Raw genomic sequence first — 26,589 nt, 5'->3', positions numbered from 1 at the left:
TGGAAATTTTCCGCAGACATTTACTGAGAGCACAGGCAGTCTATCTGTGTGACCTTGGAGAAGTCCATTTAATCCTTCTGTTTCCTTTCTTATCCTTCTGAATATTTCATCCCAGAACACTTAAACCTCTTTCTGTATGTGGCATCTTCACAAAGCCTTGTGACTGTCTATAAGTGCTTGGAATTCCCTTTGTGAATAGCTTTATGCAGCTGCAATGATATTTTCAAAGCTTAATCAGAATAAATTGTTAAAAAAGAAACAGTGTGATTTCTTTGTCTGGAGGCTGGGGCATCTGTCTAGTCATATGGGGAAGAGCAAAGTGACCCAAGCTATGGTGATTCAGAACAACTTGACCTTGATTTCCTACCCAATGATGCACTTCCTTTATGGCAGTGAAGTGATAGTCCCTGTCCCTGGTGCATTCCCTGCTGGGCACATAGAACATTCAGGGATGGGTGTTTCAAGTCTTTCCGGCAAAGGAGAGAATCAGAGAACAGTTTCCCCTCTGCATTGTAAAAGAAGGATGGAAGAGTTGGCCTGAAGAAAAAAGTTTGCCAATGGCTTGAATGATCATTTGGGCAAAGATACACTCAAACTAGAGACATTTTCCACCATATATGGTACCAATGGAGTGGTTCAGTCAAAGACAAACCAACATTATATACAAGATATTTCTAGCAGTTTGCAAAGGAGCAATATGCAAAGAGTGGCCAGGAATAGCCAAGAGTGGCTTGAATTCTGTAGAACACAAGCTACATATTGGAAATTCCCATTTTCTCTTTAGTTCTCTAATGCAAACACCATCCTTCCACAGCCATTTCCAAGATAAATTGGCTGGTGTGGAGCAGAGACAGCAGGTAAATTGTCCCACCCCTGACTGTGAGCACAGACAAACACAAATATATCTCCCAGAGGACCTACGCAAGCCCAGAACAGTGTCTGGCAAAGAGAAAGTCTTTATATTCACAACAGATCCAGCATCTGTTTCAATCTGACAAATGGTTTACTGGAGAAATGACCTGGCAAGATAAGAGGCTCAGGCAGTCTCTGATAGGAAGGGGATTTTCCTTAATGACCAGGATCGATTGTGATCATAGTCCCTTTGGAAAGATCTAGACAAGCCTCTAGACCCCTGGAGCCTGGGAACAGAGCAAAGCCTGCCTTGAACATATTGGTCATACACATGAAAGGACCGAGGCCGGCTGTGGCAACCCAGGAGGGTGTTCCACACAGGCGACTATAGTTGGACAACTTGTTTTCTTAAAACACTGGGCTTGTACTTCTACACGCTTGTGGGCATTTCTCTTTCCAACAGGTACTCTTTCTCTGTCAACATTTCTTTAGGAAGAGTCCAGTGGATCAAAGCTGTTGCTTTCAGCTTTAGCCTTCTAAGTACTCAGTCCTATCACAGGCACACAGAGAATCATAGATTCCAGACTGGCGGGACTTCAGAGACCGTTTAATCCAAATCCCTCATTTTACAGATGAGGAAGCCAAAGCTCAGGGTCGATATGGGATTTGTCCAAGGCCACATAGGTAGTAGGTGCCAAAGGTGGGATTTGTCCTTTGATTGACAACAGAATTTTTCCATTGTACCATGCTGCCTCTCTGTCAACTAACTTAGCTAACTTGTCCATTGTAAATTGTGCTTCTTTCAGAGGGCTCTGGGCTTCTCAGCCCAGGTGGTTAATTGACTGAGCATTCTGAGTCCCATGGCTGGATATTTAGAGCTGAAGGGCATGTGGAACTGACTTTTCCCTCCTTTTGACTGGTTCAGTTAATGTTGCTTATTTTACTTCGTGACGGTCCCATTCACACATCAGTGCTCATCATCTTGTATTGTGGATGTTATTACCGACTTCCCAGAGAACGAAAGACCAGAAAGGAAATGCAGACAGCTTTGAAAATACTAGTCTAGAGTTCATAGTATGCATGCATATAACAGTTTGGAACATGACTTTTTGGAGAGAAAAACTACTCTGCAGGAGTTTTTTGCCAATGATGAAAGTCTGAGGGTAGGAAAGTGTGTATTAACAGAGGATATAACTAGGAATTCTTTCCTCTAGAGCAAAAAGAGTTGGGGGGAGGGAAGTGCACAGTTAGACTGTTAGAACAGACAGTCGGTTGAGTGGTATGGCGGTGGCACAGCTGTCTGATCACAGGTATAGTCACACTAGGAAAGGGTCCGAAGGGGCAACAAGGGATCAGAGTTGTACTGTGCAGGCATCAGAAGACCATGGAGAGTGTTGAAACAGTTGTCTGTTCGGAAGAACTGTGTCTCCCTCCCACATCAGCACTCTGAGGCAAAGCCCAAGGTAGCCTACTTTAGTTGGAATTTCATTGACAGTTAAGTCTCTGAACATAACTGGGGAAAGGAAATGACTGCTCACATCATTCCCCTTTCCCTGGACATTCTGGAAAACTTCAGAAAGGCAATTAGCAATGTAAAGGTCTTTGAGGTAACACCTCAAAATCTTCTCATACAGTCCACTGGTTGGGGACTTGACATTTGGCTTCCTATGATCTTGAATTACCTATAGATATCACCTGGCCAGCTAGGTGGCACAGTAGATAGAGCCCCAGGGCCTGGAATCAGGAAGACTTGAGTTTAAGTATGGCCTCAGTCTCTTACTACCTATGTGACCCTGGGCAAGTCACTTAACCCTATTTGCCTCAGTTTCCTCATCTGTAAAATGAGAAGGAAATGGCAAACCACTCCAGTATCTCTGCCAAGAAAACCCAAATGAGGTCATGAAGAGTCAGATGTGACTAAAACAACCAAACAATATATATATATATATATATAATTATTATATACTATATGTTATATATATAGCTGAATGGGATCTTCTCTTTCAGAGAAAAGATTACAATGTATTAGGATAAAGCTGTCCTCCCAGCAAACATATAAGGTAGTAAAGGCAGGCATTTATAAAGAGGTAAAATAGGCTTACACAACCAAGTTAGAAAGTGACAGAGCCTGGTCCAGAAGCCAGGGAAATTCCTAATCCATTGTGCTGCCAAGACCATAAAAAGAGTCACCCTGCATTCCCTGAATTCCTCCTTATCACATACATATATAAGGGGCAGGGGCAATCTATGGGGCAAATATGATATGTACCTATGTTTTGCTCCTTGAGCCAACCCAACCTGGTTTGGGAAAACATGTTTAATTCCTTCTAGTCTTTTCTTAAAATTTTTTTTCTTGTTAGCACCACCTCTAGTCTGTTTCTTTGATATTTTCTGGTCCCAGCCATATGGGCACCAACTTGTCTGCCCCCTTCCCATTCTACCTTCTGTCAAACAATCTCTCTGCGAATCATAAATTAGCACTCCCAAGTTGCCACATTTACATCAACCATTCAGGAGATGGCTCCGTCTATGGTAAAAGGGAGCCTATATAATTTACATTCAAGTGAGATTATTCATCACATTGCATAACATTATGATGACCATATTGACTCCAAATATCCTTTTTTTTTTTTTTTTGAGAGTAGGTTTCCCTATTTCACCCTGAGAGGAATTATAGTGGCCTTCATGGTGCTGATCACAATCTTGATCATCATGGAAACATTGACCTGTTCCATTTCTGACCTAGACCAATTTACTCCCCCCATCCCCAGCTCCTATGGGGGCTTACCATATTGGTGCCATATTTCGTGCAAACACCTGATTGGCTTTAGCCCTAATGTGGCACAGAGCTCCCAACTTTGGGCAATCCATCAGTCCCAGCCTCCCCAGCAGCAGGGATTACAGGTGTGAGCCATTATGCCCAGCCAAATGTCAATTTAAAATACAGTCTTATATTCCCAGACTATGCCTTAGGGTCTGGGATAGGAACGTATGGTGCAGGTAGGTAGGGATAAGGCTCCAGCTACCCAGTTGTGGGTGACATCTGCTAGCCTACTCCACAGGGACTGCCACCTCCTTTCTGTCAAGGCCTCACTATGGTTAGGATGGAATCTGGTGTTCCGGTGGGCAGTTCCTCAGCAATAAGAGATTGGGGCGGAGCGGGGGGGGGCAGCTAGGTGGCACAGTGAATAGAGCACCGGCCCTGAAGTCAGGAGGACCTGCGTTCAAAGCCGGCCTCAGACCAAACACTTGACACTTACTATCTGTGTGACCCTGGGCAAGTCACTTAACCCCAATTGCCAAAAACAAAACAAAACAAAACAAAACAGAGATCCAGGAAGAGAGGGTACCAGGGACGCCAAGTCCGAGAGAGAACATAAGATATTAGAAACTGGGCTAGAAACCAAGCTGGACAAGATGAACAGATATGCTGGGACCAGTGTGCTGTGGTGATGCAGGGCTTTAATTCCTGCTGTTGGGAAGTCTGAAGCTTTTGGACCTCTTGAGCTCTGGAGTTCAGAGTTTCAGTAGGTCTAGTGAGTTAAATGTTCCTACTAAGTCTAGCACCAATATGGGGAGGCTCCAGGAGGTAGGGTGGGCCACCAGGCTGTCTAAGAAAGGGTGACCCAACGAAAGTCAGAAACAGTAGGTTAAAGCTCCTATGCTGATCAGTAGCAGAACTGGCCCATGAGTGGTTGCTGAATTTCCAGCCTTGGTGAGATGGGGTGGCGGGGGAGGGGAAGATAAATTGGTAAAAGAAGTAAGTCAAAACCAGATGATATAAGTAATAAGAGAAACTGGAAAGGTGCTAGGGCATATTGCTTACTTCTACACACTTATCAGTGAATCTTACAAGAGATCTTAACCATGAGAAAATATTAATAATATTTGTAAAGTGATTAGCCTAGTGCCTGGCTTACAGTAGGTACTTAATAAATGTTTGCTCCCTCTCCCTGACCAGCCTTCCCATCCCCACCAGGGAACCCAAGAAAAAAGACACCCATCTTTCTTGAGTGAGAATCCAGTGGGTCTTAAGTGAAATGAATATCATTGATAATTTCCACGTGACACTTCATAAACCCCTGGGTGTTTGGAGGGAGTAAAATGCTTAGAAGAGAGGGAGAAATGGAAAGGTTAAGGGGCATGGAAAAAATTGGAATGGGTCCTCAAAGGCATGGTTTGATGGCTTCTGCAGGCATCCATATTGGAATGGGGTACAAAACAGGGTCAAAAATCTTCCTTAGGATGATCCAAGTGTTGGAAGTAGGGAAAAGAAGAACATTTTTAGAATTTTATAGATCTCTTACTTGAAGAGTAAGGTTGCTTTAAGCTCAAGGCTAATAAAAATTTTATACGTGAACAGAGAGAGAGCGTTTTCCAATCTATGAGGCTTAGGATAGGAATCTAAGTAGATTCTCTCATGAGATCCTTAAATGGACTTTGGCAAAATTATTTATCCTAGTTCTGCTATTTATTACCTGTGTGACTGGACAAGTCACTTGCCCCCTCTAGGCCTCTTTCCTTCTAGCCTTTAATCCCATGATCCTGTCAATGCCACCATTTTTCCCCCTCCATTTATAAAATAATGGCTTTATGAAAGATGAAAAATATTTAAATGTCCTAGATCTCAAAGCCCATTTTAAAAGTGGCTCTTTAAAAATATGTTTTAAACTTATTCTGTCTTCCCTTCTCCCTCCTTCCTCAACCCTCCTCAAACTAGAAGTAACAAGGATTTTGCATACCTGACAGACAAAAATTGATTCCTGAGGATTAGACAGACCTTCAAGCTGCCAGACCAAGGTGAGTGTGAGAAAATCACAATCCTTTAAAAACTTGGGTTTTCTGTGGTCTACCCAGAAAATGGCGGACCATTGGCCATGAGCTCAAACTTGATCCAGGGTCCTCCTAGAGCACCTCTCCCCAGTCTCTTTAAAAGACAAAAAAAAATCCTCTTCATTTTGTGGTTTATTGTTAATAATTTATAATCAACATTGTCCATTGTATTTGACCTGAGTTTTCTTGCCTTTTAATGTTTTCATTGACATTATGTTTATTGTTCTTTAGACCTGCTTTCTTTACTCTGTATTATTAGCTTATACAAGCCTTCCTGCATTTCTTTTATTCTTCATGGTCAATACTCATTATCATTCAGTTACAGACGCATTACATCCTTATATCACCATTTGTTTAGTCATCTCCATTTTGGCAGCACGCAATTTATCTTCAGATTTTTGCTACTGCAAAGTGGTGCTTATGTGAATACTTGGTAGTGCAGCCTTTCCTTTTGTCATTGATCTCCTTGGGGTAAGGGGTTGGGGAAGGAATTGGAATGAGTCCTCAAAGTCAGGCTTCCTTTTAGCTTCCTTTTTTCACTAGTCTTCCTCATTCGTCTAAGTACTTTGTTCTGTTGTCAGAAGATGCCAGTAGGGTGGGGGGAAGGAGGGGATGGAAGAGGAAAGCATTGTTTCTTTTTTAAACACAAACACACACACACACACACACACACGCACGCACACACACACACACCCCTCTCTAGGTTCAAAAGTGAAACACTCATACTTCTGCCATTATATTCCTTCCTAAGAGTCCTCTCCCAGTCAAATATGTTTCAGCAGTTAAAAAAGCTCTGTTTTTTTTTCTCAGATCTCCCTATTTATAGCTTACAGTTGTTGGCATGTATTCATGGCTCTGACTACTTAATTTATATCTCTGGCCTCTCTTGCATGCCTCAGGAAAGTTTGGAATCTGTACATTTCTTTGGTGGATGTATTTCTCTTCTTCATCCATTCCCTGTCTTCTTTTCCTCCCATTACCTACCCATCATCTCCATCATCTCGGTGCCACAAATCAAAATCCAAGGCCATTTTGATTCAGGGATTGCTGTTTCCAACAGCTTCTACATAAACACGTGGGACCCTGGCCAGGAAAACTGGCAATTCAGATAATGAAAAGGTGGCATGGACATGAGGAGAATCACAAAGGATGCACTCAGTAATTACAAATTAGATTGGAAAGTCATGTTTCTCGTGTGAAGGGGCCCCACTGGATCTGTAGTAGTTAAATAAAAAGATAAGGAAGCTAGTAAAGGTGCCCATAAATATTGAATGCATTATGGGGAGAAAGGAAGAGGGTGATAAACTGTATTTCAGGGTCTGTGCAGGTCTACAAACCCTTTCTGTATAGATTACAGCTACAGCAGAGCCCCTGGCATAGAAGGTTCCATGGAAACACATTTCCTGTTGCAACTACCCAAGCTGCTGGGGGGGTGAAGGGAGAAGGGCAGTGTTGGAGAGAAGGCAGAAATACCATCTACATTTACATCTTAATTGTGAAAAACTGTACAGATCCAGTACTAGCCTGGTAGAAATTAGGGTTGAGAAATTTAAAAAAAAAGGAGAATAGAAATGATCACACTTAAAGGTGGATCATGGGTTCTCCAAAACTCCTGTGGAAAACAGTGTCAATGTGTTCTGGTGGGGACTATAGAGTTTCCTTTGTACAATGTCTGGCATGGAATCCCATTCAGTGAAGGTTTTTGATGAGAAACCAATTCAGAAGGGAATGTGCCATGTTTTTCTTATCTCATCTAGTTCTCTAATTATGCTTAATAAGAACTAGTATTTAAAAAAATTAACTTCACAATCTGAAAAAAAGACATGGATCAACTGCAAGCTTAATAGGAGTAATACATGACCCCATTTAGAGTTTTCTTGGCAGAAATACTAGAATGATTTGTCCTCTCCTTCTCCAGCTCATTTTTCAGATGAGGAAACTGAGGTAAACAAGGTTAAATGACTTGCCCAGGGTCACACAGCTAGTTAGTATCTGAGGCTGGATTTGAACTCAGGTCTTCTCGACTCCAGGCCAGTGACCCATCCACTGTATCACCTAGCTGTCCCGGTAACATAGTATGACAGCCAAAAAAAGCTAATGTTACATTGGGCTGAATTAAGAGAAGCACAGCATGGGGTCATGAAGAATCAGACACGACTGACAACAAGCTTCTAGGAATAAGGAAATGAGGTGGGCTCAGTAGATGCCGGCAATCACTGCTGCTGGGGAGCTGAGGCTGGAGGATTTAGATGAGCTGTTTGGAGATTCAATGTAGCATATGTAGCAAATCCTGCACCAAAATGGTGAGCCCTGGGCAATGGATGAGGCTAAGGAAGGAAAAACTGGTCCAGGTTGAAAAATAATGGATTTGATTACAACTTTTATGTCAGTCTATTAGGATCAGGCTCATGAAAGGGCACTGCACTTCTAGCCTGGGTGATGTAGGAATACCAAATTTAATTTAAAAAAAAAAGGACTAAAGAGATATAGCGTCTCTGTAATTCACCCTGGTCTGGAGTATTTTGTCAGTTTTGGGTACCATAGTTTAAGGACATGGATAATTCTGAGAATGTCCAGAGGAGAGTGACAGGATGGTGAAGGACCTCCAATCAATTTAAGGAACTGGGGATATTTAGCGTGGAGAAGAGAAGATTCAGGAAGGATAGATGTGATAGCTACCTTCAAGTATCCAAAGGCCTTGTCATTGGAAGAAGGATTAGATTTATTCCATTACGCTCCAGAAGGCATAGCCAGAAAGAATGAATGGATGGAAGTTACAGAGAGGCTGCAAAAAACAAAACAAAAAAAACCCCCAAAAAACACAACTCCCTCTGCTGGCATTTTCACTGACTGCTACCTGGAATCTCTCTCTCCTCCTCTGTCTCCTGCCTTCCCTGGCTTTCTTCAAGTCTCAGCGAGAATCTCACTTTCTACAGGAAACTTTCATTGTTTTCCCTTAATTCTAGCAGCCTTCCCTCCATTGACCATCTCCTGTTTATGCTAGATATAGTTTGTTTGCTTGTAATTGTTTACTTGTTGTCTCCCCCATAAGATTGTGAGCTCCTTGAGATAGGGGTTGTCTTTTACCTTTCTTTGTATTCCTAGCACTTAGAGCAGTGCCTGGCACATAGTAGGTGCTTAATAAATGTTAATGACTGACTGACAGTTTAGGCTTGGTGTCAGGAAAAAAATTCATAACAAGTAGAGCTGTCTAAAAAGTGGAATGGGCAATGGTCTTTTTTATTGCACTATGTTATGGAAATGCTTGTTTTATTCCATAAATTAAAAATAAAATACATTTTTTAAAAAAGTAGAATGGGCTACGTTGGGAGATAGTGGCTTCCCCTCCTCCGAGGTCTTCAGGCAGAGACTGGATAAGTACTTGCTGAGTCTATTATGGTAGGAATTACTTTCAGGGTATGGGTTGGAGGAAATGAGCATTGAGATACTTTCCAATTTTAAAATCCTGTGATTCTGTAATTATATAGGAATAATGATGACAATACTTCCATAATATTTTTCTTTTCCTGCTGTAGAATAACCCTATGGGCTGGCAGGCACTGTTGTCACCCCAACATTGCTTTTATTGATTCTCAGTACCAATCCAGTACCAGGATCCTTGGCACCCATTGGAAGGAGGGCTTCAGGATCTCTTAACGGGCAATGTATCCCCACCTGCTGGCATTCTCTAAAGCCACTTAGATCAGCTCAAGAAGTTCTGGGTCACAATCCTCTTCACAGAGGGAAAAGGTCTTTTGGTGAACCTTGAGACTCAAGAGTCTGGCTGTACCTCATTCCCGACTCCTGCTGTCCTCACAGATTTTCCTCAGAAGAAACACCAGGTGAAGTGAGTTCCTGAGGGCTGGTGACTGCTGATGCCAGATCATCAGCCTCCCCCTCCTAAGGCTGTCTCCTAGCTTGAGGGTTTGCCTGGCAGCGATGTTGCAGTGTAAGCATGCTGAGGAGTTCAGTTTCGGTCCCCGGGCCCTAAAGGATGCCCTCATCTCCACCAACCCTGTCCTGCAGGAACTCTATGCTAAGGCTTTTTCCACCACTGAGAGGTTTTTCCTCTCTGAAGCATACAACCCACAGAGGACCCTCTTCTGTACATTGGTCATCAGAACGGCCTTTGACTGGCTCCTAAGCCACCCTGATGCCCCAGAGGACTTTGAGACTTTCTACCACTCTCTTGGAAGGAGGAAACAAAGCACATGTCGGAAGCATATTTACCTACAGCCAATAGGTACCTTGGGCTGGGGGGAGAGGGGGAGGGGTGTCACTCAACTTGGCTTTGGGCTCCAGGCTTCACATCTTGATCTATGCAGAAGCCAGGACGAGAGAGGGTCTCGGTCTATATTAGAGCCTCTCTGGCCCCCATTTAAGAAGATTTCTCTAATCCATAACTCTTAGGAATTATAACCCAGAGTATTCTGAGGTCTCAATAAACTACATAATATTTTGCCTCAGGCAATACTTAAAGGGAGGAGAGAGTGACAGGGAGGGAGGAAAGGAGAGGGAGAGAGGGAGTGTGTGTATATGAGAGAGAGAGAGAGAGAGAGAGAGAGAGAGAGAGAGAGAGAGAGAGAGAGAGAGAGAAACAGGTTGGGGGGAATAGCAAGATCTGGCTAATAATTTCAACTGGCAACAGCAACAATAGAGACAAGAGACTGAGACGGCTTATTTATCCCAGTGTTGAGAGGAAGAGAGAAAAAAAAATGGCATGGTTTCAGGTTCTTTTGAAAAGAAGTGGGATGGCTTTCTACCCCTTTCCCATCCTACTCTCATGCTGTTGCTTCCTTGAGCTCTAGAGAAAGGGATGATGGAACTTTCCTTAAACCTATAGAGACGCACTAAGCACTGAGCATCAGCAATATCCTAGATGTGAGGGAGAACACTGGTCCTCCAGGTATGCTGCTGGATTAAGTTGCATGTAGGGGTCAACCTAGAAATAATGGGGACACCCTGAGAGGAAGTAGGAAGACAGCTCAAGGTGCTCACGGGATTCAGCTGCAATACCATGATCAGTGAGCAGAGGCCCCTAACTCTAGACTGAAATGAACTCCTTTCTGAGGCAAGCATCACCAAGAGCCAGTTCCTGGAAAACCAGTCATTGGAATCATACCTGTGCCTTGTGGATGGGTAAGTCAACCCTTGCATCATAGAGGTGACCATGGGTGTGAAATGAGTGCAGTTGATTGTGTCTTCTGCATTTCTGAGTACAGGTGATCTCTTTGGACTGTGCAAGCAAGCACGGTATGTCCAAGGCAGAAACTGACCATGTTGTTTCTGTTGCTAGAGCTAAGCGAAGGACCTGTGGGGAGTTCCCTCCTGGACTGTCTCCGGGGATTCATGGAATCTTTCTTCCTGGGGCTTCGGGTAAAGTGCCTTCCCTCCGTACCAATCTCTTCCATCCACTGCTGCTTCCGTCATAATCGGGACTCTGACAGGATCCAGCTCCATGCGGGTCAGTTTGGACTGAGAGTAAAGATAGCGAGTGGCATTATCACACTGGTTTTGAACAATTAGGAAAAATGCCGTTCTTGACCTGTATGTCCTGTGGAAGAAGGGAGGTGGGGAGGATGAAATCCTGTTTTTGTGGGGGAAAACAATTAAGTGCACAGGAAAAGGAAATTTCCACAACTAGATTGTTAGTGCCTATTTCCCCTCTCCTAGGATATTGCTTAAAAAAAAAAAAGAAGCTTTACTTATGATAAGATATCCCAAGGAATGCAGTGGAGATGAGGGAAAGTGTCCCCTTAGAATGGCTGGTAATTGATTATCTCTATAGCACTTTGGTCTCCAAGGGACTTTTTAAACACATCTAACTGAATAGACAGGAAAAGTACTTTATAGATGGAGGAGAGATCAGGAGGCGGGGTGGGACAGGTTGGAATTGGTTCACTAGGATGATTCATTCAGTTGTATATGGTCATAGCTGTAAAACTAGAAGGCCTCTTAGTCCAAAGTCTTTGTTTTCCAAACGACCTTGTCCAAGGTCACACTTAAGTAGAGGCAGAAGCAGAATTTGAAATCAGGTCCCCCAACTCCAATGCTAATGTTCTTTCCACTGTATGAGTGATATCAGATGCTTAAACTGAAGTCTGGAGGACCCCCCCCTCCCCCCCCTCCCAAGCAGGAAGCCTTGGAGGTGGGATTTGAACCCAGGTCCTCTGACTCCAGTGAGGCCTGGGGAAAGTCCTAAAGAGAAGTATGTGCCCTGTCTTGGCTGTTGTCTTCAGGGAGGGTGTTCTGCCATTTGGCATGACTCTACACAGATGATTTTACTTCTTTCTCTCTTAACAGTCATCTGATTGGGCCAGCCCTAAGATCATAGGTCCAGAGATTTAGAGCAGGAAGGAACTTGGGAGACCATCAAGTCAGCCTCTTCAGTTTACAGATGAGGAAACTGAGAAAGAGAGAAGTGACTTGCCCAGGGTCACACAGCTGGTAAATGTGTGAGGCAGGATTTGGCTCTGTTTACTATAATACGGTGCATTGAAAGTCGCCTTCCTCCCTGTACTAAAGTATTGACAGTGGACTCAGGGGTCAGGCTGCCTGGTTAGACAGGAAAAAAAGCAGATCATAAAGAATCAGAAGGAAGGCTGTCTTCCTTTGAAAGTTCAGTCCATGTTGATTAGCCTGAGAGCAAGATGGGACCTTCCTCCCATTCCCAGAGTACAGAGCCTTCCTCTTATTCTGAGAGTCCAGGGGCAGGAGAGGAGGGAATCTTCATACCTTTTATAATCTGCTTATATTTTTAAGTATTTTATACCTTTCAATGAGCTTTCATATCAGTTACTTCATTTTACTCCCACCACTCACAGGAGTGAGCATTAGATTTGGAATCTGAGGAAGATCTGACTTTGAGTGCTGTCTCAGACACTTTTTTTTTGAAACATTTTTTTTTCTTTTTTAAGGCAATTGGGGTTAAGTGACTTGCCCAGGGTCACACAGTTAGTAAGTGTCAAGTGTTTGGTCTGAGGCCGCATTTGAACTCAGGTCCTCCTGACTTCGGGGCTGGTGCTCTCTCCACTGTGCCACCCAGCTGCCCCTCAGACACTTATTAGGCATGAGCAAGTCCTTTCTTTTCTCTAAACCTCAGTTACCTCATCTGTACAATGGAGATAATATATATCTGCAGGACCTTGTCCACAGTGATGCTGTGAGGTTTAAATGAGTTAATGTATCCAAAGCACTTTGCAAACCTTAAAGGGCTATCTGGAGGACAGTTATCATCATCATTATCATCATCATCATTATCACCTAGTTAGTACCATCATCATCCTTGTATAGGATGATAGTATAGGAGAGGAAGGGGTTTTCATTGATGAGGAAAATGGGGTCCTATGGAGAAATGATTCCTCTTTCCTGAACTGGGAGGCTAGTGAGAAGATGTGTTACTGTCTTCCAATAATCACTAAGATGCTAATATACTACTACCCAAGTTTAAGGATTTCTTTTCACCAAAACGGGGAAGAGAAATTGTTTCCTTAGAAGAGCTCCTGTCAACCTCTCTTGCTTGAGGAGGAGGGGTTGGAGATTATAAAAAAAAATTGAGACACTCAAATCTGTCTGATATTTGGAAAGGAATGGGATTAAAAAATAATTTTAATTTTTTCCCTTTTTTAATGTGAACTTTATAATCATCAACAAACATTTCAGTATTCAAAGAAGAGTTGATTAGAACATTGAAAACTCTTATATAGATTTTTAGAAAAAGAAACTATATACATACATATATAGAATATGTATATTACACACACACACACACACAACAAAGTAGTAAAAAAATTGCTTTGTTCTGTACTTATTTTCTTGTCCATTTAAAAATGATTTATTGATATTCCTAATAAAATTATTTTTAGTTCTTAACTTAAACAACAAAAAGAGCACTTCCATATACACAGCAGAACAGAAAAAGAGGATTGTAAATGTAACTGTGAATCTTCATTTCATACAGCTTGTTTTTTTAATGTGTATAATAAATTTCATCCATTACTTTCTAAACTGTTCTTTTGGTTTGTGCTTTCTTCTGAATTTGCTTCTGTTCTGTTCATTTAAAAAATGTTTCAATGTTTGTTTTTTTTTCTGCATTAAGACTCACATCTTCATTTCCCTGTTTCCTTGTCCCCCTCCTCTAACAACGACAACAACAACAAAAAGCAGAAAAGAAAAACACACTTATAACAAAAGAAACCCACAGGACGGTCGTGTCCAAAAATGTATGATTCCTTTTGTACCTTGATACTATCACCTCTCTATCAGGAGGAAGAGGCTTCATCATATGTCTTATGGAGAAATGATTGGTTATTTCATTGATCAGAGTGCTTAAGTCTTTCAAAGATTTTTTTTTTACAATGTTGTTATACTTGTACAGATTCTTTTTCCTGGTTCACTCTGGTTTCACTTCACTCTGTGCCAATTCCTACTGCTCAGGATTCTCTGTGATCATCTCTTGCATCATTTCTTATGGTATGATAATATTGCATTGTGCTCGTCTACCAATCATTACTTAACTGATGGGTACCCCCCCTTAGATTCTACTTCTTTACTTTTTTCCCCCCTCTTTTGATCCCTCCTTCAGGATCAGTACATTTTTCTTTTAATTAAATTTTATTTTCACACATGCATTCCCCCTACCCCTTGAGAGAAAGCAAGAAAAACAAAACCTCTGTTACAGACATGTATAATTAAGAAAAACAAATTCCCCAATTAGCTAGCAAGTTTGTTTTGCATGTGATTATTCCCTCCTTGGTATTATGGTATTATCCTTCTTCTTAACCCTGCTTCTCCCCACCCCTTCGCTGCTTGTTTTCCTATTGAATTTGATGGATTTCTATATTGAACTGTGTGTTCAACTCTTTTTTTTTTGTTTCAGATAAGTGAGGTTCATCTGATGCTAACTCCTCCCAACCCTTCCTCCATGTTTGTTTCTTCTTCTCCTCACATATCTTAATTATGAGTTCTACCTCTTCTTCCTTTCTATACTAGTATATTCCTTTTTTACCCTCATTTTTCTTTCCTCTCTTAAAACACTCAGAATAGAACTATTCTACCCCCAGAACATATTTTTCTTATTTAACTTCCTTAACATCCTTTGAAGACGTTGAGGTTCTGAAGCAACACTTGTTTTTTCTTCCCCTATTAGAATGTTAGCACTGTATCATCATACAGCACCTTCCAACCGTTCAGTCAAACTTTTACCTTTCTAGATTTCTATGGACTCTTGTGTGTGTATTTTAGATTTCCTACTCAGCTTTAGTCTTTCATTAGAAGTGTTTGAAAGTTCTCTATTGAATTAAAAACCCATTTTTCCCCCTATAGGATTATACTTAGCCATGGAGGGTAAGTTATTCTTAGTTGTACACTTTTCTCTTTTGACTTTTGGAATGTCATATTCTTTTTTTCTTTCTTTAATTTTTTTATTAATTTATTTTGATTGATCAACAATCACTTCCATATGCTTTTGAGTTTAAAATTTTTCTCCCCCTTCCTCCCCACCACCCTCCCCAAGACAGCGCACAATCTGATATTGGCTATACATATACATATTTTCACATTAATGATGTTGTAAGTAAAAATTAGAACCAATAGGAGGAACCATCAGAAAGAGGAAACAAAACTCAACAGAAGAGAAAAAAATAGCAATTCAACTTCCATGGTTCTTTCTTTAGATGTGGATAGCATTTTTCATCACGAGGCCTTTGGAGATGTCTAAGATCCTTGTGTTGCTGGGAAGGGTTAAGTTTATCAATATTAGTCATCACACAATGTGGCTGTTATTGTGTACAACGTTCTCTTGGTTCTGCTCAATTCATTCAACATCGGACCATACAACTCTTTCCAGGTTTTTCTGAAGTCAGCCTGTTCATCATTTCTTATAGTATAATAGTATTCCATTACATTCATATACCACAACTTGCTCAGCCACTCCCCAATTGAGGGGCATCCTCTCCATTTCCAATTCTTTGCCACCACAAAAAGAGCTGCTATGAATATTTTTGTACATGTGGGTCCTTTTCCCATTTGTATGATCTCTTTGGGATATAGCCCTAGAAGTGGTATTGCTGGGTCAAAGGGTATGCACATTTTTATAGCCCTTTGGGCACAGTGGAATGTCATATTCTAAGATCTTTTCTTGTTTATAATAGAAGTTTCCAAGTCTTGTGTGATTGTGACTGTAGATTCTTGGTAATTCCACTATTTTGTCCTAGATGCTTGCAGTAATTTTTCTTTGACATGAGGGCTCTGAATCTTGGCTATGACATTATGGCAACTTTTCTTTTTGTCTTTTCTTTCAGAAGGTGATCAGTGAATTATTTCTGTCTTTACTTTGCCTTCTGTCTCCAATAGAGCTCTAATAGGCATCTTACATTTATGATTTTCTGAAATTTAGTATTCAGGCCTTTTTTTTTAATCCTGGTTTTCCGGGAGTCCAGTGATTCTTAAATTATGCCTTCTTGACTGTTTTCCAAGCCAATTGTTTTTAAATCAGATAGCTTACATTTTCTTCTAGTTTTCAGTCTTTTGATTTGTTCTAATATTTCTTATTGTCTCACAGAGTCAGTGATTTTTGTTTCACCTATTTTGGTTTCCAGGGATTCTAATTTGGGAGCAAGATTTACCACTTTCTCCTCCAAGCTATTTAATAATAGCTAATATTTATATAGCACTTACTGTATGCCAGGTACTGCACCAAGTGCTTTACAAATACTATCTCATTTGATCCTCACGGCCACCCTGGGAGGTAAATGCTATTATTATCTCCATTTTATAAACAAGGAAACTGAGACAAACAGAAGTTAAGAGACTTGTCCAGGGTTACACAGCTACTACGTGTCTGAGGTTAGAGTTGAATTCAGGTCTTCCTGACTCTAGGCCCGGTGCTTTAACCACTGCACCACCTAACTGCTCTATTTCCTTCTAATTCTTTCCTCCAAAACTTTATTTCATTTTTAAAAAATTTCTTGCTTGATTTGAGCCTTTGCTTGAAGTTGTTACAGTTACTCTTTCCTTCTTTTGGGGGATTTTTATATTCACGATAATTTTTTTGATACTTGTCACTGTTTTCTTTGATTTACTCACCTGTCTAGCCTTGGTTTTTGAACTGGGGTTTGTGCCGGGGTTGGGGATCAGCCAGGCCCTGCTGAGCTTTTGGGTGGGGCGGTCAGCCTTCCTTGATCTCGCCTAGTTCACCTGAGTTCTTGCGCTAGACTTTGGTTCACTGAAGGTACTCTCCTTATCTCAGTCCCTTCTCTGGTCTTGCTAGGAGGCACATTTGCCTGTACTGGCTCTGGCTTTGCTGTTGCTCGCCTCTCCTATTGCCTGAGGGCTGTGGGTGATATTTTGGGCAGTTGTGGGGTAGGAGTCACTCACAGTAACTTCTCATTGGAAAGCTTGATTTATGCTCCCGTCTTCATATCTGTGACTAACTCCTAACTCACTGCTCCCTGTTTCTCAAGTAGATGTCCTCCCTTGTAACAAATAAGCATAGTCAAGCAGAACAGATCAAATGAATATCTCATTCTTCACCTTTAGTTTATTACCTTTTTGCCAAGAGTGGCAGGCATGTTTTATTATCAGTCTTTTAAATCACAGTTGGTCTCTGCTTTGGTGAAAGTAGTTCTGAGGTATTTCAGAGTTCTTTCCTCTTGCATTATGGGCATCACAGAGATTGTTTTCCTGGTTCAACTCATTTCAATCTACATGACTTCATGTACGTACATCTCTGAATCCATTGTGAAGGTTGGATAATTCACTCAAACATAGAAACTGTGCCTGTTTGGCTACCTTTCAGATTAATGTGGATTAGAACCCAGATGATTGAGAATATCTGAGTTCAGAAACTTTTCCTTTTTATTTTGTTGTTTTCTGTTTGTACTCAAATGCTGATTGCAAATTCTTTAAAACATTCCTACCTCTTGCATGTGGTGAAAGAAAAGGTCCAATTTAGGTCTGACAGAGAGAAGAAAAGAAGGTGCCCTAGCTGACCAGGGATTGTAGGGGCAGCAATCTGCCATACCTAGAGGAGGAGAAGTCGCCTAAGTTGTGAAGGGAAGGGACGCAGAGACCAAGGACTGAAAGTATGGCAGCCCGAATATTATTGTTGATGCTCAGGGAAACCGAGAAGAGTTAAGTGACTTAATCTAAGATTATACCATGGTACAACATTTAGGTATACCTGTTTCCACTGTAAGAACCCGTTGCCTTTTGCATTCCATCACCAGATAGCATTTTGACCTTCCTGAAAAACAGTAAACCTAAGGATGCCCTGTGTGTGCTGGGCCTCACACTCATGGACCTGTACCCCTGTGAAAACTGGAGCTTCACTTTTGGCAAAACCCTTCCAGGACAAGGTGAGATCTGGTTCCTAATGGCTTCTATGCAGGAGGGAAATCTGGGTGGAGCCTTTCCGTTGGAAGACCAATGTACAGAAAGACATTTCCTGGGTGTTAGTGAGGAAAGTCTTCTTGTGCTCTTCAAGGTGAGCGTGTGTCTGAGAGAACGCGAAATAGGAGACATCCTTTGGTCTTATAAGAGTTCAGGTCTGACAGCTTTTTTTTTTTTATAGGGGGTAGAAATGGGAAGAATATAAGAAAAAAACACTTTCCGTTAATTAATCATGGTTAGGGAGAAAGAAGGAAAAGGTTGTGTGTGGTTGTGTGGTTTGTCCTTCATCTTTTTTTTTTCTTTTTTTAGGCAATTGGGGTTAAGTGACTTGCCCAGGGTCACACAGCTAGTAAGTGTCAAGTGTTTGGTCTGAGGCCAGATTTGAATTCAGGTCCTTCTGACTTCAGGACCGGTGCTCTATCCACTGCACCGCTTAAGCTGTCCCCCTGTCCGTCATTCTTGAAGAGGACCATGCCATCAGGGAGATGATGACATGACTTGCAACTGACTTTGATTTGAATGAGGGAGGGCTTTGCTAAGTCACCAGCCTCACTTTCTCCTCTAGAGCCACCTGATTCCAGTGGCCAGAGATGGATTAGGATGACTGGGGATAACCCAGGATGCAATGGGAGACCCTTTTAAGCTAAGATCTTTTAAAGTTCTTACTTTGAGTGAGGCAACGTCCATTCAATGAATAGGCCTCTTTGAGAAGTGAATCTAGGGATGTTCCCTTTAACAAAAAATTAAAAAAAAATCAAACTGGGAGGGGAAGACCCTCAGGGTTGTTGGTCAAAAGAGAAACAGTTACTATTTACATTCACTCTGAGCCTGGAGGGCCCAAAAAATAACCATTAAGTGGCGGTTGGGCAGGGACCTATTGTGGTCCATTCCATGAGATCCAGAGCAAATTGGGTTTAAGGCTTGATTTTTGAGAAAGAAATCTACCTAGTAAACCCCAAGTTAACTAGGCAATTTACAATCATCCTGATGGATATCTGGCCACTGGACCAAGATTGCTCTGGAGGAGAAAGTGAGACTCATGACTTTGCATAGTTCACCCTCGCTCAGATCAAAGTCAACTGCAAGTCTGAATGAAGGACAAACCACAAGCTGTCAGTAGTCCAAGCTGCCTGAGTGGGGACCCAGCTGGCCACTTCCAGTTGGGCAACTCAGGTCTTCCTCTCCTCCCCTCTCCTCTGTTCCCCCCTCTTCCCATAGTCGAAATGAGGAAAAGGAGGTCTTAGACATGGACTTGTAAATACCAGGTAGGTTACAGTACTGAGCTTAAGGTCAAGAAGACCTGAGTTCAAATCTGTCTCAGACGTTCCCTAGCTGTGTGATCCTGGGAAACCACTGACCCTTGATTAACCTCAGTTTCTTCATTTGTAAAATGCAGGGGTTGTGTTTGATGGCCTAGCTTTAAATGTATGATCCTATAAACCGTTTTCCACTAAAAAAAAAAAATCAATTGCTTAGCTTTTCTAACGAAATTATATCGACAATGAAATGAATGAAAAATAGCTTCTGTTACTGGCAACTCAAAATTCTGGGAAAAGTCACTTTCTTGGGGAAGAACTCTTTTCAAGCCTACATTAAACAGCTGGGGAAGAAGGCACAAGGTGAGGGATTCTGACTCTATCCAGTGAATACCACAGTGATAAAGTGGACAGTATGTGGGTTTTTCTTGATGAGAGATTTCTGAGAACACCTTTATCACTTTCAGACAGAGCTGAGGTGGCCCTTTGGGCTGTAGAGGGGTAAGATAAATCCTGATTCCCTAGGCTCTTTCGACTTCCGCAGTCCCAGTCTTAACCCCTAAAGCAGGACATTCATTATATGGTCTTCTCTCCTTTACTCAGAAGTAGGAGTGTGCAGCTTTGCCAGGTTTTCAGCAGATTTCTGCCAGGCTCCAGGAGCTGAGGAGATGCCAGACATCACCCTGAAGGTACCTGAGATAACCCTGAGGGACAGAAATCGGACATTCTTCTTCAGCATTCTGGAGATGCTCCAGTGTTGCAAGGTATGTATACCAGGACAGGTGTTTCCCAGTCTTAGAAACCAGGCTTTGTTATTTTTATGACTTCTATCACTTGGGGCCAAAGTGAAGCTTCAAAGCTATTTCAGATGTCTGATTTCATGTATTTTCTTGAGAAATGGGTCCTGAGAAGCAGTGTGCCATGATGAATAGAAAGGTGGCCCTGGAGGATGGAAGGCCTGCGTTCAAGGCCCGCCTCTGACCCATACTGGCTCTGTGACACAGGAAATATCTTCATTGGCAGAGAAGGTGCCAATTTGAATGGGCAGAGGAAGCTTATCACCTGGGAGTTCCTTACACTGATGAAATCACAGGTCTAGTCTCCTCCAAAATAAAGAGCAAAAAAAAAAATAGCTTCCTCATCAGTAGTGAGTGTTATATTAGCTAAAGGGACATCTCACATATGTAATAGGATGTGGATGAATTTTAAACTATGATTATAGAGGTTTGAGGAGCTATTTTGGGGAGGATGTAGTCTGTACATAGAGTATAAATGAGACTGGGAGAGTGTTGGAGGATTCCAACTGGCTGAGAATGTCTTCAACCATATGGGATTGAATAGCTTCCTTAACTCTGAGTCAATCAAACTGGAATCTCTCCCTAACCCCCCCAACCCCCCTCACCCAAAAAAACCCCAAACCAGCCCAAATCAAACAAAATAAGACACAACTAGAAGTCTCCAAAGAATTCCTTCTCTCCTTGGAGTCTATTCAGGGATTTCTCTTGGACTTAATCCAGCAGCCAGTCCAGACTTGGGGACAACCTCTAAGGGCTGGTGCAGGGCATTTTGGCCCACAGTCATGGGTTTTGATAACCAAGCATTGTATATAGCAGAACTTAATACATTTTTGCTGAATGAAACAGATGAATGAATGAGGCTCATTGTCTGCTGCAGGAACTAACTTCAGATGCTGCAGTGAATAAGAGATTGTTAGTGTCACCTGGCATACTCTATATATTTTGACATCTCTTTAATCAGGGGTGTGCTGGAGCCATCTCAAACCAAGGGCTGATTGTTAAATTTTCAGTGGGAATATTTATACTTCAGAAATTGGAAAATTTCTGAATAAAAATCAGAGCTTCATTTATTGTTTGGTTGATTAATTAGAATTAAGGAAGTTATGAAAAAAATGCTAATATTGTAGATTAAACTTAAAAGTGTGACCTGTGTTTTTAGAAAGCTGTTTGTTAAACATTTACCAGCACACCAATGCTTCTAATCCACATGAAATACTGACAGTCATATCAGGGAAGGAAGGTCTACAAATAATGTTTATTTTAGTGGAAGGGAAGACAGAATAGCTGGGCCTCTCTCCTCAAGAGGGGTGGATTGCTTCCCTTCTGGAGTGAAGAAATCCCAAGCTAAATGATTGGGGTGGAGAGAAAGTGGGAAATATGTGAACATGGTTGATTATGGATGAGTATTTCCCCCCAAACTTGGCCAAGGACAATTTTACTTTCCTCATAGGTCACATGTCATGAGATCTGCCACCTGATTGGCTTGGGAAATTGCCGCTGGCTGAGCTGCATTATGCAGGGAGCCCTGAGTTTGGATGAGGCCCTCCTCCGGCCCCTGGAGCTTTGCCCGATCTGCCTTCGGAAGCTGCAGTATTTCACTGGATTCAAGCTGATTGAGAGATACAAGGTGAGTGATGCCACTCTTGCTACCCACGAGGAGATGAAAATTAAAAGAAATATCAAGAAGAAAGAGGAACAGGTCCATCGGCTCCATGTGTGCACTATACACTCCATGAAGACACTCGGTGACACTGAGCATCTGTTCCCACCCCCACATAGCTCACAGGTGAACATGGATTTACTATCCTGTAACTTAGGGTATATCTTACATGACATAGATACACAATTGTTATTATTATATTTTTGTTGTTGTTCAGTTGGATCCAACTCTTTGTGGACCCATGGACCATGGCACACCAGGTTTTTCTGGGCAAAGGTACTGGAGTGGCTTGCCCTTTCCTTCTCCAGTAGGATTAAGGCAAACAGAGATTAAGTAACTTGCCCAGAGTCACACAATCAGTAAGTATCTGAGGCCAGATTTGAACTCAAGTCTTCCTGGCTCCAGGCCCAGCACTCTATCCACTGGGCCACTTAGCCGCTCATATAGCACCTAAATGTAAGCTATCATTACCTAAAAACTGATTAGTGGGGGGAGGCATTAGCTGTAGAGGAATAATAAATCACACAGGAGGTGGCATTTGAGTTGAGCCTGGAAGGAAAATAGGGATTCTGAGAGACTGAGGTATTGAGGGAGGGCACGACAAGAGTGTAGGGGTGATTATGTCTGAGAACAGTAGGAAAACCAGAAATCGCCAGATCATCCCACAACTCCCATTTTAGCCAACAGTGTTGCCTACCTTACTTTATACCAAGTTACTGACAAAAATAAAGGTGGATGAATTTGAGGTTCAGCTTCTCTTCCAGGCCCTGCCCACTTTCTGAGGGAAGGAAAATGCCCACATATAAGAAAGTTAGCAGAAAGGAAAATGAGGAGAATCATTAGATAATCCACAAACTGGGGAACTGGAAGATGTGCATACACATATACACAATTCAAAAGATTTAACCTCCTGACTTAGGGTCAGATGGCAGTTCTGAGCTGGAGACTCATCTGCTCAACCCGGCCAGGATGTCTAGAGGAGGCTTTTCCCCAGGGGATGAAGGCTGGAAAGCTCTCTGAAAAGATGAGCTGCTAGTCAGCTCTGTCTGGAGGGATGACATCACAAGGTCAAAGTATTCTTGTTCTGGCCAGGGCAATTTTCTGAGACACTCACGACCATCCTACCCTGTGGTGGCATCAGTATTCCTCTGTAACCTGGCACCTTCAGAACTGATTAGTCAAAGTGATGGGAGCATTAACCCTCAAGGAACCCTCCTGTACCAAAGGTGGGAGTAAATAGATCTCTGATCCCCACCTCAGACCTGTCAGTGACACTTGGCATTCCCAGAGGAGCAGAACAAATTGGTCTGATGCCATTTTTATGATTTCACTTGATAGACCAGCCTACTCCCAAACACTAGGTCAAGAGGGAAGATGTTCCCATGGAGACAATCTCCAGCAAGAATAACAGCAATTTATTTCTTCAGAAGGGGCTCAAAACACTCCACACATGTCATGTACTTCATTCCATACCTGTTATAAATGCTATGAGAGAGGATACTTTCAAGGCCAGGCTGAGGAGCTCAGAGATGTCCTGAGGATTGTAAAAACAATGAAAGGAGAGAACAATTAAAAATTGTAAAAACAATTTTTAATATTCGTTTATAAAACTTTGAGTTCCAAATTCTCTCCTTTGCTCCCTCCCCCCCTTTCCCATCCCATTGAGAAGGCAAGTAGTTCAGTATGGATTATACATGTGTGGTCATGCAAAACATATCCAGAATAGTCATGTTGTGAAAGAGATGTCCTCCTTACCACATTGCCCCCTCATTCTCTCATTCCCTTCCTCTCCTACTTTCCTGTAGGGTAAGATAGATTTCTATACTCAATTGAGTATATATGTTATTCCCGCTTTGAGCCATTTTCAGAAGAATATTATTAAAAGCATAAAACACCTAGGGTTCCAAATGAAAACATAATTATATTGAAATTTAGTTATAATATTTCAAAACCAAGTTCATGGACCCCAAGTTAAGAATCCCTTCCTTAAGAGATATTTCCATCAGATGTGATCAGGGAAAGCCTTGTGGAAGGGATGATCTGTGCTAAATCTGGAAGGATAGGTAGGATTTTGATAGGTGGGGATTGTAGGGTGAAGAAGTAAGAGTAGAGAACAATGTCCATAGGTGGGGAATAAGATAGATATGGGGAATGACCAGTAATCCAGTTTGTCTGGAATGTGGCGAATGTCTGGTAATGACACATGTTGAGGATGGGGAAAGAGAAGATGTAGAGTGGTAGAAATCCTTGATTGTCACTCTTTGTTAAGAGTTTGTACTTAATCTGACATGTATAAATAAGGATACCATGGAAGCCTTTTGAGCAGGGCACAGACGCAATTGAAGGATGCTTTAGGACCAAAAGTTCTTACCCTTCTTTGTGTCATGGATCCTTTTGTTTGTTTATTTGTTTTTGTCTAGGCAATGGGGTTAAGTGACTTGCCCAGGGTCACACAGCTACTGAGTGTTATGTGTCTGAGTCTGGATTTGAACTTGGGTCCTCCTGACTCCAGGGCCGGTGCTCTACTCACTGTGCCACCTAGCTGCCCCCATGGATCTTTCTGGCAGCCTGGTGAAGCCTATGGCTCCCTTCTCAGAAGAATAATATTTTTTAAAAATTAATTTATTTTTCCCCAGTTACACGTAAAAACAATTTTTAATATTCGTTTATAAAACTTTGAGTTCCAAATTCTCTCCTTTGCTCCCTCCCCCCCTTTCCCATCCCATTGAGAAGGCAAGTAGTTCAGTATGGATTATACATGTGTGGTCATGCAAAACATATCCAGAATAGTCATGTTGTGAAAGAGAACACAGACAAAAAAAAAAAACCTCAAGAAAAATAAAAAAAGTTTAAAAAAAAAGCACGCTTCGATCTGTATTTAGACACCATCAGTTCTTTCTCTGGGGATGGATAGCATTTTTCATCATAAGTCCTTCAGAGTAGCTTGGATCATTGTATTGCTGAGAATAGTTAAATCATTCATAGCTGATACAATATTGCTGTTACTTTGTACACAGTACATTTCACTTGCATCAGCCCATGCAAGTCTTTCCAGGTTTTTCTGAGAACATCCTGCTCGTCATTTTAATCACATACCACAACTTGTTCAGCCATTCCTCGATTAATGGGTATCCACTCAGTTTGTAATTCTTTGCCCCCAGAAATGAGCTGCTATAAATATTTTTGTACATAAAGGTTCTTTTCCTTTTTTTAATCTCTTTTGGGATACAGACCTAGTAGTGGTTTTGCTAAGTCAAAGGATATGCATGGTTTTATAGCCCTTTGGGTATACTTCCAAATTGCTCTACAGAATGGTTGAATCAGTTCACAACTCCACCAACAAGGCATTAATGTCTCCTCCAACATTTGTCATTTACCTTTTCTGTCCTATTAGCCAATCTAATAGGTATGAGATAGTACCTAAAAATTGTTTTAATTTGCATTTCTCCAATCAATAGTGAGTTGAGTATTTTTTCATATGGCTATAGATATATCACCTGAAAACTGATCATATCTTTTGATGACTTATCAATTGGGGAATGGCTCTAATTTTTATAGATTTGACTCAGTTCTCTATATGTTTAAGAAATGAGTCCTTTATCAGAGAAACCTGCCTCCAAATTTTTTTCACAGTTACTATTGCTAACTGTATTTCCTTCCATTCTATTCCCCCTTCCCCCGTGTATTCTATTCTCTCTCTCCTCTCACCCTGTTCCTCCTCAAAAGTGTTTTGCTTCTGACTGCCTCCTCCCCAATCTGTCCTCCTTACCACATTGCCCCCTCATTCTCTCATTCCCTTCCTCTCCTACTTTCCTGTAGGGTAAGATAGATTTCTATACTCAATTGAGTATATATGTTATTCCCGCTTTGAGCCATTTTCAGAAGAATATTATTAAAAGCATAAAATACCTAGGGTTCCAAATGAAAACATAATTATATTGAAATTTAGTTATAATATTTCAAAACCAAGTTCATGGACCCCAAGTTAAGAATCCCTTCCTTAAGATTACTGACCTGGCAATAGTATGCAAAATGGATTAGAGCACGGACAGAAAATAAATAGGGCAGTTAGGCGGTGCAGCGGATAGAATGCTGGGCCTGAAGTCAGGAAGACTCCTTTTCCTGAGTTTAAATGTGGTCTCAGACACTTACTAGCTATCTGATCCTGGGCAAGTCATTAGTTTCTTCATCTGTAAAATGAAGTGAAGAAGGAAATAGCAAACCACTTCAGGATCTCTGTCAAGAAAACCCTAAATGGGGTCACGAAGAATCGGACACAACTGACAGCAACTGAACAGCAACAACAACAAAGAAAATAAAAATAACGAGAATTTCAGCATTTTATGTTTATGTAGCGCTTTATAACTTAGAGTGCCACCTTCACGAGTGTTCCATGAGGCAACTAGAATAAGAGTTACTGTTCCTGCTTTATAGATGAGGAGATGCCAGGAAGCAGTTGAAAATGAGCGACTGAAGCTTGGAAGAGGTTGGGGCTTCATCTACAGAGAGGTGAGAGTAGACGCGGATGAAATCATCTAGGGGAAGAATACTTATCATGACCCATTATGAATCCAGCTGCTAACTGAGGGGCAGGGCATCACAAGTCTGAACCTTTATCTCACCAGGAAGTCATCTCACCTGCCCACAATGGGCAGCAGGGAAGGATGCCTATGCACAAACCCAGGTGACCACCATCCTTATAAAACCATCCCTTGATTCTACTATTTCCTTAACTTTCATCCTGTATCTCTTCTTCCTTTCAAATCCAGTCTCCTAGAAAAGGATTCTCTATACCCCTTCT

General features: G+C 41.7%; 1 protein-coding gene across 2 annotated transcripts in view; it reads left to right on the top strand.

Moving 5' to 3' along the window:
• The window catches only part of AMZ1 (archaelysin family metallopeptidase 1), a 40,672-nt gene that overhangs the window by 2,268 nt on the left and 11,815 nt on the right, over window positions 1–26,589 (top strand). The window contains exons 2-8 of one of the 2 annotated variants that reach the window (XM_027874904.1): window positions 5,573–5,652; window positions 9,505–9,928; window positions 10,982–11,149; window positions 17,913–18,041; window positions 19,935–20,095; window positions 21,579–21,755; window positions 26,223–26,297. In XM_027874904.1, coding sequence (XP_027730705.1) covers window positions 9,625–9,928; window positions 10,982–11,149; window positions 17,913–18,041; window positions 19,935–20,095; window positions 21,579–21,755; window positions 26,223–26,297 — 1,014 coding nt within the window. In that variant the 5' untranslated portion in view covers window positions 5,573–5,652; window positions 9,505–9,624. Of the gene's footprint in view, window positions 1–5,572; window positions 5,653–9,221; window positions 9,929–10,981; window positions 11,150–17,912; window positions 18,042–19,934; window positions 20,096–21,578; window positions 21,756–26,222; window positions 26,298–26,589 lie in introns of both variants that reach the window. The other variant, XM_027874905.1, reaches the window with a different exon arrangement.

Source organism: Vombatus ursinus, unplaced genomic scaffold, assembly GCF_900497805.2.
Source record: "Vombatus ursinus unplaced genomic scaffold, bare-nosed wombat genome assembly UNPS02014807.1, whole genome shotgun sequence".
In the NCBI taxonomy this organism is placed as follows: Eukaryota; Metazoa; Chordata; class Mammalia; order Diprotodontia; family Vombatidae; genus Vombatus; species Vombatus ursinus.
The sequence above is the reverse complement of the archived record's forward strand: the minus strand, read 5'-3'. Positions and strand labels throughout refer to the sequence as shown.